This window comes from Neopelma chrysocephalum, unplaced genomic scaffold (genome assembly GCF_003984885.1).
Source record: "Neopelma chrysocephalum unplaced genomic scaffold, ASM398488v2 Primary Assembly neopelma1_71, whole genome shotgun sequence".
Lineage (NCBI taxonomy): Eukaryota > Metazoa > Chordata > Aves > Passeriformes > Pipridae > Neopelma > Neopelma chrysocephalum.
Window position 1 is genome coordinate 15,600,388 of NW_020897731.1, and position 17,424 is coordinate 15,617,811.

The window sequence follows — 17,424 nt, forward strand, 5'->3', positions numbered from 1 at the left end:
AGTGAAGAAGATTTCAAATGTCCCAGCAACACTCTGCCGCCAACTGATACGACGGTGAAAGCAGTAGCCCATGATGATTTTGCTGTCCGCAAAGCCAAAGCAAACAAAAAAACTGGTAGCCCCAAGCAGAAGTTTGTGCATTTTGGGCCAGTAACTGAGATTGATCAACAGAAATGGGACAGGCTTGTTATTGGCAGAGCTTCATCTAAAATCGGAACAGAAGAGGAAAGCAAGAAAGACTATATGGAGAGTCACTCTGGTGTTGAAAGCTCTCCTTCAACCACTGTCGTCAGTCTTGGGTTTGCTGAACACAGCGATGAAGTATCTGAGCCAGAGAATGAGTCCAGGTATTTGGTGTGGCTTAGGAAGTGCTGCTGAGCTGGAAATGAGACCTGTTCTTGCCAGATGCTGATCTGCATGGGAGTGGACTGCAGCATAGACTTAAGAGCTGTTTATGTGCACAGCCTTGTTCAGAAGTCATCTGATGTCTTCACAGTACCTTAACATGTTTAGGGTTGTATAAAACAATGCTGCAGAAAGGTCTTCCGAGCACTTGCTCAAAATTTCTGGTGGGCAGTGACATCCCTGGTATCTCAGAGTCTGAGCTATTGTTCGTGCTTTCTCTGCTGCTTGAGTTCCAGCAGCTTTGCTGGAATTCTGCCTGCTTTCAGCACGTTAAGAATTTGTTGTTCAGCTTGGTGGCTTTGCTGATCTTCAAAAAAACCTTTTTTCAAACCTGATGGATTTACTTTCTTTTTGAAGAGGGTGTATTGCTGCTCTGTTTCTGGCATTTATCTGGAGAAGAATTACAGCTCTGAGTCATTAACACATTAACAGATCTTATATTTCTTTGACTTTAATTACTTAGTCTGTGGCTGTAAAAAGAATTTTGAACGAATGCTTTTAGCAAGCAATTCATTCAGTTAATTTTGTGTGTTTATAAAAACATTTGCAAACTGAATTGGAGGACTTCTTTTCTTACCTTTCATTTGATCTGAGAATGTTTTTTCTGTTCTCACCCCTCCTCTCATTCTGATCGCTAGTGAGGTGGTCAAATCAGGTATAGATGACTCTTGCAGGAGAATTGCATCAGCTGTACTGGCTTCTGACATCGTCTCTGAAAAACAAACCCCATGCAGTTTGAGCAAACAGCAAGAAAGCACCAAGGAAGAATGCCATAGGCATGTACCAGATGTTGAGAGAGATGATATGTTGGTTAGAAGGATGGGAACTTTTCAGAGGCGTACCACTAGCTCCGTTCCCATATGTTGTCGTACCCTGTCAGTAGCTCCTCATGTGCTGCAGCAGCAGCAAGAGGAGACAGTAGCTCATGAGAAGGATTTGAAGACTCCGCAGGAAGGAGAAAGGTCAGAGAACAGAAGCAGATCCCTCTGAGCTTCATGCCTGGTTTGTGTGTGGTGTTAGCTTGGATTGGTCAGTGGTGTTGTTCCATTCTTCACATGGCCTTTAAAGATGTGTTTTACTCATTCATCATGGCATGTGTTCTGTTTTATGAAACTACTTGCAAAAATGTATTCTATGAACATAAAACAGTCTGTTTTCTTTCATAATATTTAAGTACTTCAGTTGTTAATTGCTGTTCAGCATGAAAACAGTCTTTCATCTTTTGGGGGGATTTCTTTTGCAATCCATGGTGCTTGTTCTAGGTTTTTATGCCAGCTTCCAAGTGACTAATTCGTCTCATAGATTTTTTTGCAATTCCCGACTTCTAACGAATCACCTAAGTGTGGGGTTCAACATCGTTTCCTCTTGTTCTCACTCCCTGTGCTGTAGCTAAAGATGCCTAGTTTGCCTAGTTGTCTATCACTCTCAACTTTGTTTTGAGTAACAGCACGCCACATTACCTGAGCAGCCACTTGCTTAGAAGTGAGCATTATCATGGAACAGTGTCACTTGTCTCTCTGAGCAGTACTGTAAAACGAGAAGAGAACCAAGAACAGCTTGAAATCCCTCAGCTGCAGAACGATGGAACAGAAAACAACATGAAATTTCCCGACCCACAAAGAGATGACATGTTGGCTAGAAGAACTGGAGCTTTTCTGAAACAGCCTGGGCCCAATGTTAAGCAATTCCTTCCCATGCCATTTTCAAAGCATCAGAATAAGCAGGACACAACTACAGAACTTGAGAAGAAAACAACGAGGTAAGAAAGTTGTGCTTTTCTCTGTCCCTTGTAGCTTGCCCTGTGGGCTGTTTTTCAGGATCTCTTGATCTGGAAGATTTGCTGGTGTCCAACAGCGGTTTTCCATGCTTGCTCTCAGTTCTGTGCCATTTTTTTCTGCTCAGAAGGCGGCAATACAGAGTTTCTGGCCCTTTTAGTAGAGCCCTGTAGAGACTCAGAGCAGAGCTCTACCAGATGCAAAATTCTAACAGTGTGTGGAAGCAGGTATACATAGCAATTACATTTGCACTACATTTGCAGAGGTTTCTGGTAAAATATGAGGTAGTCATTACAAATGTTTCCAGGTAGAAGTAGAGATGCTGGATGTAGTAGGTTAGATGCTTGTGAATGGCCTAAGTGGTGCCAGTTAGATTTCCGAACAGGAAACCTAGAGATCCCAAGATCCCTCCTGATAATGCTCGGTGTTTTTCTAAGCACCTTTATTCAGATGTTTGAGGCTATGTGGGAAGCTGGCACTTGAAGCCTTTGAACAGAGTTATCGTTGGATGGTTGAGCCACATGCAAACAAGAGTGGAAAGGTGTTTGCTCATCAACCTCTTCAAAGTACATGAGAAGAAGGATATGCATGCACCTGGATGAAAAACTAGCATATGGCTCAGCCAGGAGAAAAATCCTGTCATCTACCATAGAATTCAGCAGTGGTTTGCTGTTGAAAAGACATTAAATCGAATCGCTTAATTAAAATATGGACTCAATACTTTAATCTTCTGCGGTGTCCCAGGCAGTTTATTTTCTGACTTAGAGGAATGTTATGAGTATTTGACTCTATTAAAATTGTGTTTTCTGCATCTGCCTCACCTAGCTTGTCACCTGTCAGCTATTTGGGTTTGTACAGGGGTTTTTTTGTTAACTTACAGTTATGCTTTTCTTTATGTATATGTGATTTTTCAAATGTTGCTTAATGCATCCCTTTGCACTGCTGCCTTTGGCTCACTCAGGCCTGAAAAATGTCCACAAGTCTGCATTAATATCTCTGAAAAACCTGCAATACAACCACCGCAAGAACAGCAGCAAGGGCAGGAAAAAGACAGTCTCCCTCCTACAGGACAAGATGAGATTATTTGTACAGCCCAAGTGGGCGAAAATGGCCATAATGAAGTCCACCTTGGTCAAACGTCTAAGCTTCAGGAGGTTCCTGAGGAAAACAAGATGGAAACACTGTCATCCAAGGATGAGCATCTGCAAACGTGAGCTTTCTGGTGTGAATCACGCCGTTTGTGTGCCCCTGTGTGCACACTTCAGAATTCTGATTGTGCATTGCCTGGTGTGTTTTCAGTCCAGACTAAAACACTGCATGACAGTAATACACGTTTTAGAAACAAATAGAATGGTTGTGTAATGCATTTCCTTATGAATTTCTTTAAATATTTAATTGAAAGCTAAGTGAGAGGAATATTTGATTACAGTATAAATGTTGAATTGCAAAAAGAATTTATGAATAGGAGAGGCTAAAATGGACTCTGCTTATTGAGAGATGTTCACCCTATTTCTCCATGATTAGAAATGTTGCAGTGTCGACTTTTGAATATGGTGTTCTTCTATGATAAGTCTCAGATATAAATATGTGGTTTGCACAGCTCTAAACAAGACCATCACTTTAATGAATGACACTGGCTTCTGTATTACCAGTAACTTTTTTCAGCAACACCCCCCTACTCCAAGGGAAAAAAAACAAACAACCAACCAAGCAAACAAACAAAACAAAAAACTCAAAACCAACGAAAAGAAAAAGGAAATCATGTGACTCACTTTTTGACTGTAATATTTGTCTCTTTCATGCTTCAGTAATGGTGATTCTGAACAGTGCTCTGGAATGTAACCGTTAAGTTTCGTCTCCGTTTATCACATGTATGGCACTTAATGTAACTGTTAATACGTTGTCTATTTTCAATAACTATTTTCAACACACATTTTAGGTATACTTCAGCAGATTTTTTAATGGGGGGCATTAGCATGGGTTTAGGGAGGGATGGGTGGTGTTCTCATGTAGTTTGACCTCCAGATGATCAGGTAAGTCTTGTTCGCTGAATACATAATCCCTAAACAGCATAGTTCTGTTTTGGTCAGATTTACTAGTGCAAGTGACAGTTGCACAAATTGTATGGGTCCAGTTGCAATTACTACTTAATGTGTTTATCCACGATCTAATTTTATATTTGGTCTTGTAGATTCGGCCCCAGAACTGCTGTGTCTGATGACGCAGAGTAAGTTGTCTTGTGTTCACAAGATTTTGTTTTAAACAACTTACACTGCATGCTCTCCCATCTTTCTACTAATTTAAAATGCAGTTGATGCCTCCTTATTATTTTGCAGTGTTTCGGCAAATAAATTTTTCAGAAAGCACTGAAAAATGGAATGTAATGTGGCTTACATTGCAGTTAAAAATAATTTTTATATAAAGGCCCATAAAAACTAAGCATAATACTAATGTCCAGCTGTTGCTTGAAGTATTGTTTCTTCTTTTTTTCTTTTATTTTCTCTTGGTTTTCTTCTGAATTTCCATTGCCTCTAATCAGCTACAGGTTAAGGGAGTTGGGTTGAATCTGGGTGTTGAATCAAAAAATGAAGTAAGACCAGGAAGGGGAAGAAAAAAAAGAAATCCCAAAGCAAAATAAAATCTGTTGTGCTCTTCAGAATAATTACCAGAAAAATGCATATTTAGCTGATCCTTTATTCTCTTTTAAAAACTTTATATTGAATACCTTATAAGTTAGGTTTAATTTAGTAATGTACTAAACTTCATTTTTTAAACACTTCACCTCGATGCTTTACTTTTGACAGGAGTAGAACTGACATTTATTACACTCAAAAATTTTAATTGTGTGTGTCTGCATGTAAACTGGAGTACAGAATAGTATGCAATGTCATTTAGAAAGTTCTGTGAAATTATTAGCTATTTTTACAAAGTGCTGGCATTTAGAAGCAAACAAATGGCTGAGAACTACCCAAGTAAAAATAATAAACTAATAAAGCCACATAATAAATGTCTGTAATATCCTTCTTCTCTTCACAGAAATGCACGTGACCTTCTCTGTCTCCCAGATTAAATCCCCAAATAGAAACAACATAAAGAGTTGTGGGGTTTTTATCATGAGTATATAGAGTTTTTATCATGAGTATAGGCAGAGACTCATATGTAATTTTTCACCCTTTTCTCTAATGATAAAGCTTAGAATCATGAACTGAATGCTCTTTACAAGTTCTGTAATACCTTTATGCTGAGCAAAGCCTGTGTCCTCTGACTGCAGAGTAAATATGAACATTTTCAAGCAGCACAAATCTGTCCAATCAAATGAAGGGATGAGACAAAAAGAGCAAAATAATACAGAAGTGTTATACTTAACAATAGGGACTTCCCTGCCATTTCAGAAAACCTACTTGTGTGATTGATGTTTTCATTTTTGCATGTCTGTATTAAATGCAAACATGAGAGAAGGTACATGGAGATGCCTTCAAAGGCATTGCAATGGGGTTGGTGGTATAATGGGAGAGTAGCAAAGATTAATAATCATATTGCTTATTCCACATTGATTCTGATTTTGTTTTAAAGGGCAAAACAATAAATATTCAAACCTCATCGTCATCCTTTCCAGATGTGCCACAGTTTACAGAGCAACTGTTTTCCTAAACTGTCTTTTAAGTTTTTATAAATGTAAGATTGTGTTTTTCCATCTGAAGACAAAGTACTTATGAAGAATCTAATAAAACTTGGCTCTTAAGTAGGGGAAATAAATTGAACTGACATTTAAAATACTTCCAAAATGTTTGTCAAGTCTCCATTGAAAACTGCAACTTGAATTCAGTCTTAGACTAGATGCACTTTATTCCAGCAGCAAAGCTAGGAACTGCAGTATTAGACTGACAAAGTTCCCTTAGCTGGTGAGGGGGACACTAGATGTTGTCATCAGCCCTTGTCTGTCTCAGGGTCCAGAAGAGGCAATGCTTAGTGTGTTGCTGCTCATCAGGCTCATTCCCATCTCCTGAAGAGAGAGAATTTGGGTGGTACCATGTCAGTCAAGTGTGAGTTTAGGCTTATAGTGAGCTGAGATTTTTGAGTATTTGTTAACTACAGTCAGATTCTTTAGCCATTCTGTCCCTTTTTATGTTTACTTTCTTAAGTCTTAGTATGACTGTAAAATGGTAATGGAATGCCATAATAAATGCCTTACATAAGGATTTTTAACATTTTCTTATTAAAAGTTTTTTACCTGATTTCTCACTTTTGAATTAAATAGTCTAAATACTGAATTCCTTGAGAATATTTTTATCTAACACTTGTTCAGACCTAATTAAAAAAAAAAAGGAATTGCTGCATGATATCACTGACAAGAACAACTGTAATTTGTGAGAATAAAGCAGTGTAACTTTAAAATCCTAGCATCCCAAAGATCTAGCTCTCCAAAATACACTGTTGGTCTACACAGTGTTTTTTTCCAGATTATTGTTAGAATATCAGGTCTGATACACTGGTCAACAGAAAGGCCTCTTTCTTCTAGCCAGAGTTCATATACAATCTCCAGAGCTGTGCAAATGACAGAAAATTAATAAACTCTAATTTGGTGCAGTTACATCTTCCCTGTCTACTTGAGTGCTGTGTGCCTGCTGCTCCAGCGCACAGTTAAAGGAAGGAATAATCTAGTTCTGTTCATACAGGTGTTAGTGATGGTCTGGAGCCATTTGTAGTTTTTACAAGAAAGAAAGAGGATAAAATTATATGGGACTCATCGTGATAGTGTCCTTTGGCAGAAGCTTGGAGTTTTGACCTCTCTGATTCTTTTCTAAGGATGAACTTGTCAGGCAGAGGAGTTGATGTAGACATTTCAGTTGGCCTTGTCCATGTACTCAGGAAAGTAGGTTGTTTTCCTTGATGGTTACTACATGTTGGTCAGAGCAGAGCACAGTGCTTTGAGATGTGACTCCTTCAGATTGCTCTCTTGGGAAGATACTGTTGAGGCATAACATGTTGGTGCAGAGTTGATGTTTGAACCAACCTGGTTGCTTGTCCATGGCAATGAAGGCCCAGCAGCGGGAGGTGACACCTGGAGTAGGAAGTGTATGTGGGGTCATAGTGTATATTTTGACTCCTGGCCAAGGCTGAAGCCTTTTCCAGAGTACCTTTTTTGTTGCATTGTTAATAGCCATAAAACCTTTTGCTGTCTCTGTGCACCCTGTGAGACCTGAATGAATTTAGGGAATGTATACTAGCCTTTCATTAGGACATCTGGGGACTCCTGCTAGAAAATGTTTTTATCCCAAATGGCAGAGGGTGAGTACTCATGCACTCTGCTAGCACCAGTTGCCACCATTTAAGGTCTTATGTTTTCTTCTACTGCATGTGAATGAAAAATTCTCTGACACAAGGAAAAGGTACAGGAGAGGAGCTACGCAACCAGTTTGACCCAGTAGGCACAAGGTGGCAAATACTGAACACTAAAGGCTCTTCTTAGTGTGAGTTTCAAAAGCTGGAATAAAACCTATAAGGGTGACTTTATTGGAAGTTATGCATCTCCCAACCTACCTCACCAAATATGAATACCTCCAAAATATGACTGATATTTAAATGTTCTTAGTAGGTGATATGCCTTCAGTTTTAAAAACAACAAAGCTACCACTCTCTTTAGATTCTGTTATTTAGGAGTGCTCCAATCCCATCCTGAACAATGCGATCCTTAAACTACCCACAGAAAAACCCTCAGCACTCTGTTTAAAGGGTGAAGCACAGTAATACATTAACTTCACTGTTCATGCTTAAAGGAAGTAGGATGTTTATTCTGTTCTTCATTTCTTAGTAAATACCTCCTGAATAGGGTGGGATCTGTGCATGTCCTTTTCCATCCACTGTCCAGACCCTTCAAGTTTTCCCTTGAGAGTGGCATTCCCATCTTTGCTTGCCTGAATACAAATGTTGGCTCAATAAATATATGCACAGCTTTCCCTGTCTGTTCACTTTGGTAACTGTGGACACAGTCACCTACAATTTTATCTTCGTTGGGTGCTTCTCCTGCTAGTTGGCTCATTGGCTCACCTAAAGCTACAGGTGATCATTTGAGGACTGCTGTGAAATCACTTCATGTGGAACTGCATGGCTTTCTTTTAACTTTTTTTTTGCTTTGAATGGCACAACTCAGGTCATGTTTTACTAATAATAGGTAGTAGTAAGCACGTTACCTTTGTGTGAAGATCTTTATATAATACAAAGGCATGTATATCAAACCATAACCTTTTTTTTCCTTTAATTCTCCAAAGGTCAGGGACAGAAATAGAAAGAAACTTTTTTGTCCTGATTGTCAGCTTTTCCTTGTTAGGTTAGCTGTACTAATGAGTTGGTGCTGATAGCATTGGATTTCTTTGAGGCAGGGAGGGGAGAAAGTACCATACAATTTGAATTGTGTGTACTTTTCTGGGCAAGCTCTCCCTGGTTTTGCAACAATAACATTTAGCCAGCCATGCTCCCCCTGACACACTTCTCAAGCCTCTCTTGTTTTACATTGAAATGGAAACTTCTGTCTGTGTTGTTAATTGGAGGGGTCTTGAAAACTCACTGGGCACAGATCTTCAGGAAGTAATATGTTCTGAATGATAGAATGATTTTAATAAGAGCTATTGATGGAAGTGTAAAGTTAGTAACACTTAATGAGAGACAAAGTTGCAGTCAACTAACAAAATCAAGAGAAAGTTGAAGATTATAATGCCTGAAGTACTATGTGGGAGCCACAAGGATGCTAACAGGTCTTTCTAGGGGACTGCTGCTTTTGGGAGCTTCATAACAGTGCACATGGCTGATTCTGCTGTAGCACCCTCATGCGGCTTTAGCTCTTACAATCTGAAGGAATATAAGCCTCCAAATAGCATTACATTTCTTGTTGTTTTCCCCTTGTTTAGGAGTATGAGCATGTTTGACATGAGATGTGAAGAAGAAGCTGTGACTCAGCCTCACAGCAAAGCTCGCCATGAGAAACTGCAGAATATACACAACCAGTTGAAAGAGGACGAGACCAGATGGCAAGATGTGAGTATACAACATGGCAATGCTGGCAGGCACCGAGGACAACTTGCTAAGTCTACAGTTGGTGTCTAGTGCTTCACATAATCAGCAGTGCTTTTTTTTTTCCTCAGTGAATTGTTGCTAAAAGCTTAGAGGTTCATAATTTGATGTAAATTACAGAATACGTTGTCTTCTGGTGCCTCCACCTTTGCACCAGGTATTTTGCTTTTTAAAAAAAAGCTAATTAAACTTTGATTAGGTAAAAATGAAGGCAGAACAACTTCTAAGTGCTACCTTCTCTAACTTTTCTAATTAGTAAATGTCTAAAGTGACAAAATACAAGACTAGGTAAGACAGTGAATAAGTAGGTTGGACTTGTCTTTAATAAATTTGCATAGATACAGAAAATGCTAATGTTTTCCAACTTGTCCAAGCAAACAAATTACCCTTCCAGTTAGCTACACCCTGCTTGGGGGCTTTCCAAACCGTCTTCCCTCGGTGCGTTTCTGTAAGCTGTCCTGGCATTTGTTAAATTGGCAAGGACAGAAAATCATCATATGCAGGTAAGTTAGTATCAGGAGTTGTAGTTTCAATTCTGTTCATTCCTAAAGACTGATTTTAAATGAGGGATTTTGGACATTTTTTTTAATTACAAAAAAAACCACAACAAAAAACACATCGCTTCAAGTATGGTAGTTCCCCATTACAAGGACAGCTACTGTGAAACACCTCAGAGAGGTTTTGGGTAGAAAATTCAAGGAAAAGTAAAAAAAAAAAGTATGTACAGCTAAGAAGTAACTTTTTGTAGTAGAACAACAAAGGACTTCAGCTGAAGTCTTTATGTATGGGAAGCCGTGGTTTCCCAGCAGAGATAAGAATGAGTCCAAAGGCATTCAAGAAGTTTGAGAACTTGCTGTTGAATTGAAAATTGTCTGAGGTAAAGGGCCTAAGTATTCCAGGCCCTCAGCACCTTCTACACTGAAGCGAAAGTTCTGAAGAGGTACTGAAAATGCCTTTATTGGAATGTCCTTGACATGTTCAGGGCTTTATAGAGACAACAGCATTTTCATGGTCTGATATTTTTATGTGCCTGTGCTGTATATTTGCCAACAATTAACAGTTTCATGGCTTTTTTAAATTATTGTTATGATAAAGCATCAGAAGTGGAAAAGATAAACATGTCTGGGTTTTAATTACAAAAAAAGGAGGAAAGGTTATGTTACAAAATTTCCTAATGAAAAACTAATTTTCAAACAATAGGCAATAGTGGGGGTAGCTGAATAAAGAAATGCTTTGGTGCTTCAATGAGAATAATTAGTAACTGAGGAAAATGAAAGGCCTATGTTACATGAAGGGGATTATACACTGATATATAGGTCATGTGAAGAAATACTTTAATGAGCATTCCCTTAAGTGTAAGATCAATAATTTGTGCTTTTAAGATAAATTAAAAGTGACAAGGTTTGTTCCTGGTTTTAATAAAATAAGTTATGCTTGCACTACTTTCTGCTGTTTACCAATAAAAATGCAATTAAAGTATTTGGAAAACCATGTAATTAAATAGCTTTTGAATTGAGTATGTATACTGAATATCTGTGTTTTATTAAAACCAGAATTTATTAGAGTGTATGAAATATAATCTGTATAGTAGTCTCCTGATGTTGTGCAGTTAATGACAATGTGCCCGTACAGTTTCCCACAAAGTTATTTTTCTTTGCAGAAGTGCTGCAGTGGTTATTTTTTACATGTAAAACTTTGTTCCTTTAGTAGTTGGCTGCAAAGTAATTTTATAGCTTAGGAGACTTCTTTACTGTAATACATGTACTGTGAAGAAGATCTTGCTCCTATACCTTCCAAGATTTGTGAATTCATAACCGAAGCAGGATACAGGACATAGGGGCCCATAACAGGTATTCGCCATGACTCTCTGGTTTAGTGTCAGGCTAGTTTTTCAACCTGACTGGAATCAGTCAATCTACTGCACAATTTCAGGCAGGCAGATTCCAAAAAGCTTAAGTTTGTTACTTCAACAAGGACCTCTCTCTGTAGCTGAATACAAAGCATAGGCTTTTTGCTCTGTCACAGGTGTGAGCCACTTGGGTCGCTAACCTGTCTTGCTCACATCTGGATCCAAAATATTGCAGAGTGCTCATGAGGAAGAATTTAAATTTGGATGCTGCACTGGATTTTTCTATCAAAAAACCTCATCATGGGTCAACCATGCTTGCATGTAGTTGACTGATAGCATGGACACAGTATGGAACTATCAGCTCTCCAAGGCAGACTATCAGTGCCATTGTAGCTCATGGTGAAACAACATCCATTCTTCCAATGACCCCTGCCTCCCATATATCTGATTATGAAATTCTTCACCAAACATAATTTTTCTGCTGAATGTTCTTGGGGGATTGGCTTTTGTCCCTAATGTTGGCACAAGTGAAAATGAGTGCTCTGACTTTTCCTTTTAGGCCAAATTTCCTACCAAAAATAAAGTAAATCAGAGAAGTTATGAAATCCTTACTCGATCCTGCTGTTCGGAGAAAAATCAGTCAGGCAACATTTTCATTTTATGGTATAGTCTCCTTTTCTCATTAAAATAAACATTGGTGCCTGCAGGTGGTGAGAGCCCTGTCCACAGCAAGAACAAGCTTTGCAAAGTGGCTGGTTGGGTTCGTTGTTGTCTGGGACCAGTTTTTAGCTATTTGAAGTTCTGCATTCAGGTGCCTTCCTTCTCTCACAGGACCTGGCTCGGTGGAAGAGTCGTCGAAGAAGCGCTTCACAGGATTTGATAAAAAAGGAAGCTGAGAGAAAGAAAATGGAAAGATTACTGTCTGGAGACGGAACGAATGAGCGCAGAAAAAGCATCAAAACCTACCGAGAAATTGTGGAAGAGAAGTATGTTGTTTTGCTGAGGTGTAGTGGTATGTCTCAAAATACCATGTGCTCCATAGGTAACTGTGGGCAGCTGTGTCTGCGGGCCTGAGGGAGGGAGGGAAGGATGTTGTTGGAGCAGAGGAAATAGGTGTGATTTTCAGTGTTAATTTTAATGCAATGGTCTCTTGTGTTGTCTCCCTTGCAGAGAGAGAAGAGAGCGGGAGCTTCATGAGGCATACAAGAATGCAAAGACACAGGAGGAGGCTGAGAGCATCCTCCAGCAATACATTGAAAGATTCACTATCAGTGAAGCTGTCCTTGAGCGTTTGCAGATGCCAAAAATTCTGGAAAGAAGCCATTCAGTGGAGCCAAATTCCCCACTGAAAGACCCAAATCCTCTGAGATATTTAAGGCAACAGTCACTTCCTGCTCCAAAATTCACTGCCACCATTGAAGCAACCATTGTTCCCACCACTGAACTAGAGTCCAGTGGTTCGACGGGACGCATATCTCCCAGCAAAAGCACCCCCAAGGCTGTGCCTATGCTGACACCCAAGCCTTACTCACAACCCAAAAATACACAGGAAGTTTTAAAGAACTTTAAGGTAGGATACATCACACTCCCCCGAGTCGATCAGGAGGTGGAGATCCTAATTAAATATCTAATTAATTAATTAATTTAATTAATTAAATATGAATGTTTATTGTAATTAAGTAGAAAAGAGTTGCAGCACTCCAATGTTATAAAACTCAGCTTCTGCTCTGTGCTGCCTGGTTCAGTGATCTCTTCTTGGTTACCAGTCTGCTTAGAAACTTGACCTGTTTGGACTGCACTGGTCATTTTTCCTTAGGCTTAATTTGGTTGGGGAAAGGAGGACTTCAAGAAAAAAGCAAGCCATTTCCTCAGAGTTTGTAAAAGAGTATGTGGTCATGCTTTTGTTTTTAAACAACATGTAAGGGGCGGGGAGTGTGGAGGCCCTGACTTTTGAAGCAAGACCTGAACTGACTTTTACATCAGGGATCTGATTTTTGCCACACCCATACGAGCCTGTCCCATTCAGCCGAGTCATAAGCCTTGGGAACACTGAAGTATGCCTGTATTCAGTGCAAAGTGTCCCTACTCCTGCACAGTCAAGAGCCAGCCTCCCAAAGATATTCTCTGTCTTAAACATGCTTCTCATGAGGGATGAATGGGGAGAGCTGCTTCACCGGTGTAAAGAGAGGGTTTAGGTTGTCCATGCAGGTTTAGGGAAACAGATTGATAGTGGGGCAGCAGAGTAACTGGAGACTGATGGTGAGAGAAGGGGAGTGGCTGCACTGAATTGCTTGAGTATTGTGTTCAGCTCTGGGCCCCTCAGTTCAGGAAGGATATTGAGGTGCTGGAGCGGGTCCAGAGAAGAGCAACGAGACTGGTGAAGGGACTTGAGCACAAGTCCTATGAGGAGAGGCTGAGGGAGCTGGGGTTGTTTAGTCTGGAGAAGAGAAGGCTTAGAGGCGACCTCATCACTCTCTTCAACTACCTGAAGGGAGGTTATAGCCAGGCGGGGGTTGGTCTCTTCTCCCGAGCAACCAACAATAGGACAAGGGGACATGGGCTCAAGCTCTGCCAGGGGAGGTTTAGGTTAGATGTTAGGAAGAAATTCTTTACAGAGAGGGTTATCAGGCATTGGAACAACCTACCCAGAGAGGTGGTGGATTCACCATCCCTGGAGGTTTTTAGAAAGAGATTGGACGTGGCCCTTAGTGCCATGATATAGTAATTGGAGTTGGATCGGGGTTGGACTTGATGATCTTAGAGGTCTCTTCCAACCCTACCTATTCTATGATTCTATGATTCTATGAACTGTGCTAAAATTATGGGAATAAAAGAAGTGAGAACTTGAATGAAAGCAGGGCTGCTGGGAATAAGGAGCCAGCTATGAGATTTGTGAGAGAAGAGGATAGGAGAAGAAACTGAAGCCAGGATATGGAATGTGAGGAGCGTATCTTTGGACTGGGTGGTTGTGGAGAATTGGAGTAAGGTACTGAACCAATGATGGAGAAAGCAAAGAGCTGGGATGTGTTAGAGAGAACAGACCAGAATAAGTCAAGTTTGAAAATGTCTGCTGCGCACAGTGCCTGTACCAAAACTGGAGTTTACCCAAGTCTCATTGGGTAGCCATGTTGTGAGCAGCGTATAGGCATGGGTGCCCCCAGCCTGTAGAATTTGGGTTCCCTTGTGTCTGCTATTGCTGATACTTTGCTAGTGATATTCAAGGATCCCTGAAGCCCAGTAGCATTGCTACCATGTATATTCAGGTTGTTTACTTTTTAAAAAATAAGTCAGCTTTTTACAGATAGTGAAAAAAATGTGTTGTGATGTCTGTCCCACCTCTTGTGGAAACCACACCCCACCCCCACCATGTTTCCTAGTTGAAATGTGAAACCGGTAATTCCTGTTTCTCCTGTACCTCAGTTGGTATGCCCCTAGAGTTTACCTTTTAGACATCAGTGAATCTTGGATCTTTGGGTTTTTTCTGATCCCTGACTTTTTTCCTCAGAACAGGAAGATATGTGTGTGTCTCACTGTCATGTTATTGCATATGTAATTCACATAAATGGGGAGAAACTAATCCATTGATGCTTCTACCCCCCACCAACCACCACTAAAAATCTGTCTGGATCTTGTTCACATGATGTGGAAGAATGTGATTTGTCTCAGTAGGAATTACTCCCTGGCACATATAGCTGTAGCATTATTTTCCCTTGAAACACTAGTCTGTCGATGATTCTTGGCTCTGGTGACAATGTGTTGACTTCCTCCAGATCAGAGGGAAAGGAGTATGTTTGTTTAACTCTGCAGCCAGGGCATCTGTCCTGATCATTCAAACATTTGGTTTTCCTCCTTAACATAAATAAAGAAATGTCTTAGTCTAAACAGAGACACTGAAATGGATGGTGTGGCCTGCCAGTGTTTTCCTGGCTTTTTTATTTCTGTGATCTTTCATAACCTGCTTCTCTAGTAGATAATCCAACACACAGTCCCAGAAGATTTGGGGCTCAGTGTCTGCTCACTCTTGTGTTTGGAAATAAACCGTAAAAGAGATACTGTGTTAAGTGAATGATAGCAACGAGGAAAAGGAGGGAACCTTTTCGTCTGAAGAACAGTCAGAAGGGGCAAAACAGCTTGTGGAGCTGATTGCGCAAGGTGCTACTGCCTTCACCTCCTCACATGTCTGGCAGAACTGAGGATGCCCATCAACATGGAGATGGCCCCTTAGTTAATCATGCTCATAGAGAACAGGCCTCTGGATGCATATGTACAAGAAGTCAATGCGAGGAGCGCGCCCTCAGCTTGGTACTGATGGTATATACCAAGTTGGAGTGCCACTCTTGAGGTATCCAAGCTGTTTACTCAATAAGTAGGGAAGGATCGCTGTGCACAGAGTAACAAAGCCCTCCTCACAAGCCTATAAACATCTGTGCTGTAGCTAGGCAGGAGCAATGTGGTGGTACTGATACCTGGTATACTCCTGGTCTCTCTCCACCTGGGTCCTCTTACGGTGAATGGCCAGTGAGTTCTTTGTAGCAAGACTTTTTTCCTGTATACTTCTACAAACAGCCCTCCAAACTGAAGGAAGTCTTTACATGCCACCTCTATTCAGGAATTACGAAGTATTAAAGTCTGAGAAGAAACTGTATTAGTGCAGAGGAAGAAGCCAAAGCATATTTTGTATTTTCTTCCTTGCTTAAGGGTTCCTTAGCGAGAATACATGGCCACCAAGGAGCTAGCTTGGCCCTGAGAAAAAAGGTAGTTAAACTCCTTCTGTGCTCTCCTTTTCAAGGAGGTTGCCCAAAGTCAATTTATTTTATCACCTCATGGAGCGGGTGGAATGCCCAGTTTCGTTTGTTGGTGCTTTGATTCCCTATTGTGAACAATAAAGAAACAAGTGGATGAACTCCGCTGCTCCTGACCCTTCAAAGTTCACACGACAGTGCTTCAGAAAGCACGATCTACTAATACTATAGTGTGGTCATTGGGATACAGAAGCAGTTCATCAGCATAACCTGCTTGCATGAAGCAATGCAAAGCCCAGCAGTTTTGTCTAAATTTAACATAAAACTTTTGATTTTTGGAAAAAATCCTTTGATCTGTGCACACAAAGGGTGTCTGTATGTTTCTGGGAGAATGGAATGTGGAAAACCAGGAAATCCAGAAAAATTATTACCTTGTTCCTGTATTTTGTTTATGACCACCCTAGCGTCATAGGGTCTTCTTCTGTTTTGGCCCATTGAATGAAATGTGTGCTTAGCTCCCTCCTTCACTGATAACACAAACTGTGTTAATGATTGTAATATCATGTTGAAGTCCTAATTTCCTAAAATCCTTTGAATGCTAATTGCCTCAGCATATTTATTTAAATGTGTTCTGCAGGTAGATGGAAAAGTCAGCATGAATGGAGAAAATGTCAACGGCACAGAAGAGAAGGATAAAGAGTGTTCAACAGTAATATTTACTCCTTCGCCAAGCAGATCTCTGAAATTTGATGGAGTAGCCAGAGGGGACAGGCCTCCAGTAGAGTTGAAGAAGGACCCCCCAAGTGTTGAGCTCAGTTTACAGAGGCCTGCCACTCAGAGTGTGCACAAAGAGCCAACAGTAAGACCAACACGAACAAACCAGCCTTACTTTCTTTGCCAGTTTTCTGTCTCATGATGTATTTAATCACGAACTAATGATACCCGAGTGCTTATGTTTGCCTTATTTCAAGAGGGTGTGCCCAGATCAGGAAAAAAACAAAAACCAAAATCCTTTGTAAATTAAAGGCTTCTTCCTTTTGTATATGGGTAGAGAAATAGGAGGGTAAGATTCAAAACACTTTTTGCAGCCAGCTTTTCTTCTTTTTTTCTTTTTTTTTTTGAGACATCATTCAGCTGATAAACATGCTTAAAATATGCTAGGCCAGGGAGAAATTGATTTAGTGTCCCAGCCATTGTGCAGGTTTATTCCGCACTTCTCCAAATGTAAGCTGATTAGATCAGCAACATAACTGGACTGCGTGAACCATTATAATTAGTCTCAGTTTTCAATTTTCAAAGAAGAGGATGTGGATTTGCTGGCAGTTTTGAACATTTGGTTTTCATTCCCCTCTCAGAAATATTAGAAAAGTGGATAAGCTATTGAAGTGCTCAGAGGGGCCAACATCTTCTTAACTGCCTTATCAGAGAAACAAATTAATTTTACCTTTTCATCTTTCTCTCCCCCTCTTCCCCAGAGAAAAAGGCAGGAGTAAAACTAGAGCATATCACAGCAGGCATCTAGATGCTACAAAACTGTAATAAAAGTAGATAGTAAAAACAAAACAAGAAATAAGGGCAGGATTGC

The 17,424-nt window shown here is 40.2% G+C and overlaps 1 protein-coding gene across 3 annotated transcripts in view; it reads left to right on the forward strand.

Moving 5' to 3' along the window:
- Positions 1-17,424, forward strand: part of LIMCH1 (LIM and calponin homology domains 1) — a 180,999-nt gene that overhangs the window by 129,636 nt on the left and 33,939 nt on the right. For 2 of the 3 annotated variants that reach the window (XM_027686325.1, XM_027686326.1), the window contains 9 exons: positions 3-347; positions 1,044-1,367; positions 1,931-2,164; positions 3,142-3,390; positions 4,372-4,407; positions 9,086-9,212; positions 11,929-12,083; positions 12,268-12,667; positions 16,477-16,698. In XM_027686325.1, coding sequence (XP_027542126.1) covers positions 3-347; positions 1,044-1,367; positions 1,931-2,164; positions 3,142-3,390; positions 4,372-4,407; positions 9,086-9,212; positions 11,929-12,083; positions 12,268-12,667; positions 16,477-16,698 — 2,092 coding nt within the window. The remainder of the gene's footprint in view (positions 1-2; positions 348-1,043; positions 1,368-1,930; positions 2,165-3,141; positions 3,391-4,371; positions 4,408-9,085; positions 9,213-11,928; positions 12,084-12,267; positions 12,668-16,476; positions 16,699-17,424) is intronic. The other variant, XM_027686327.1, reaches the window with a different exon arrangement.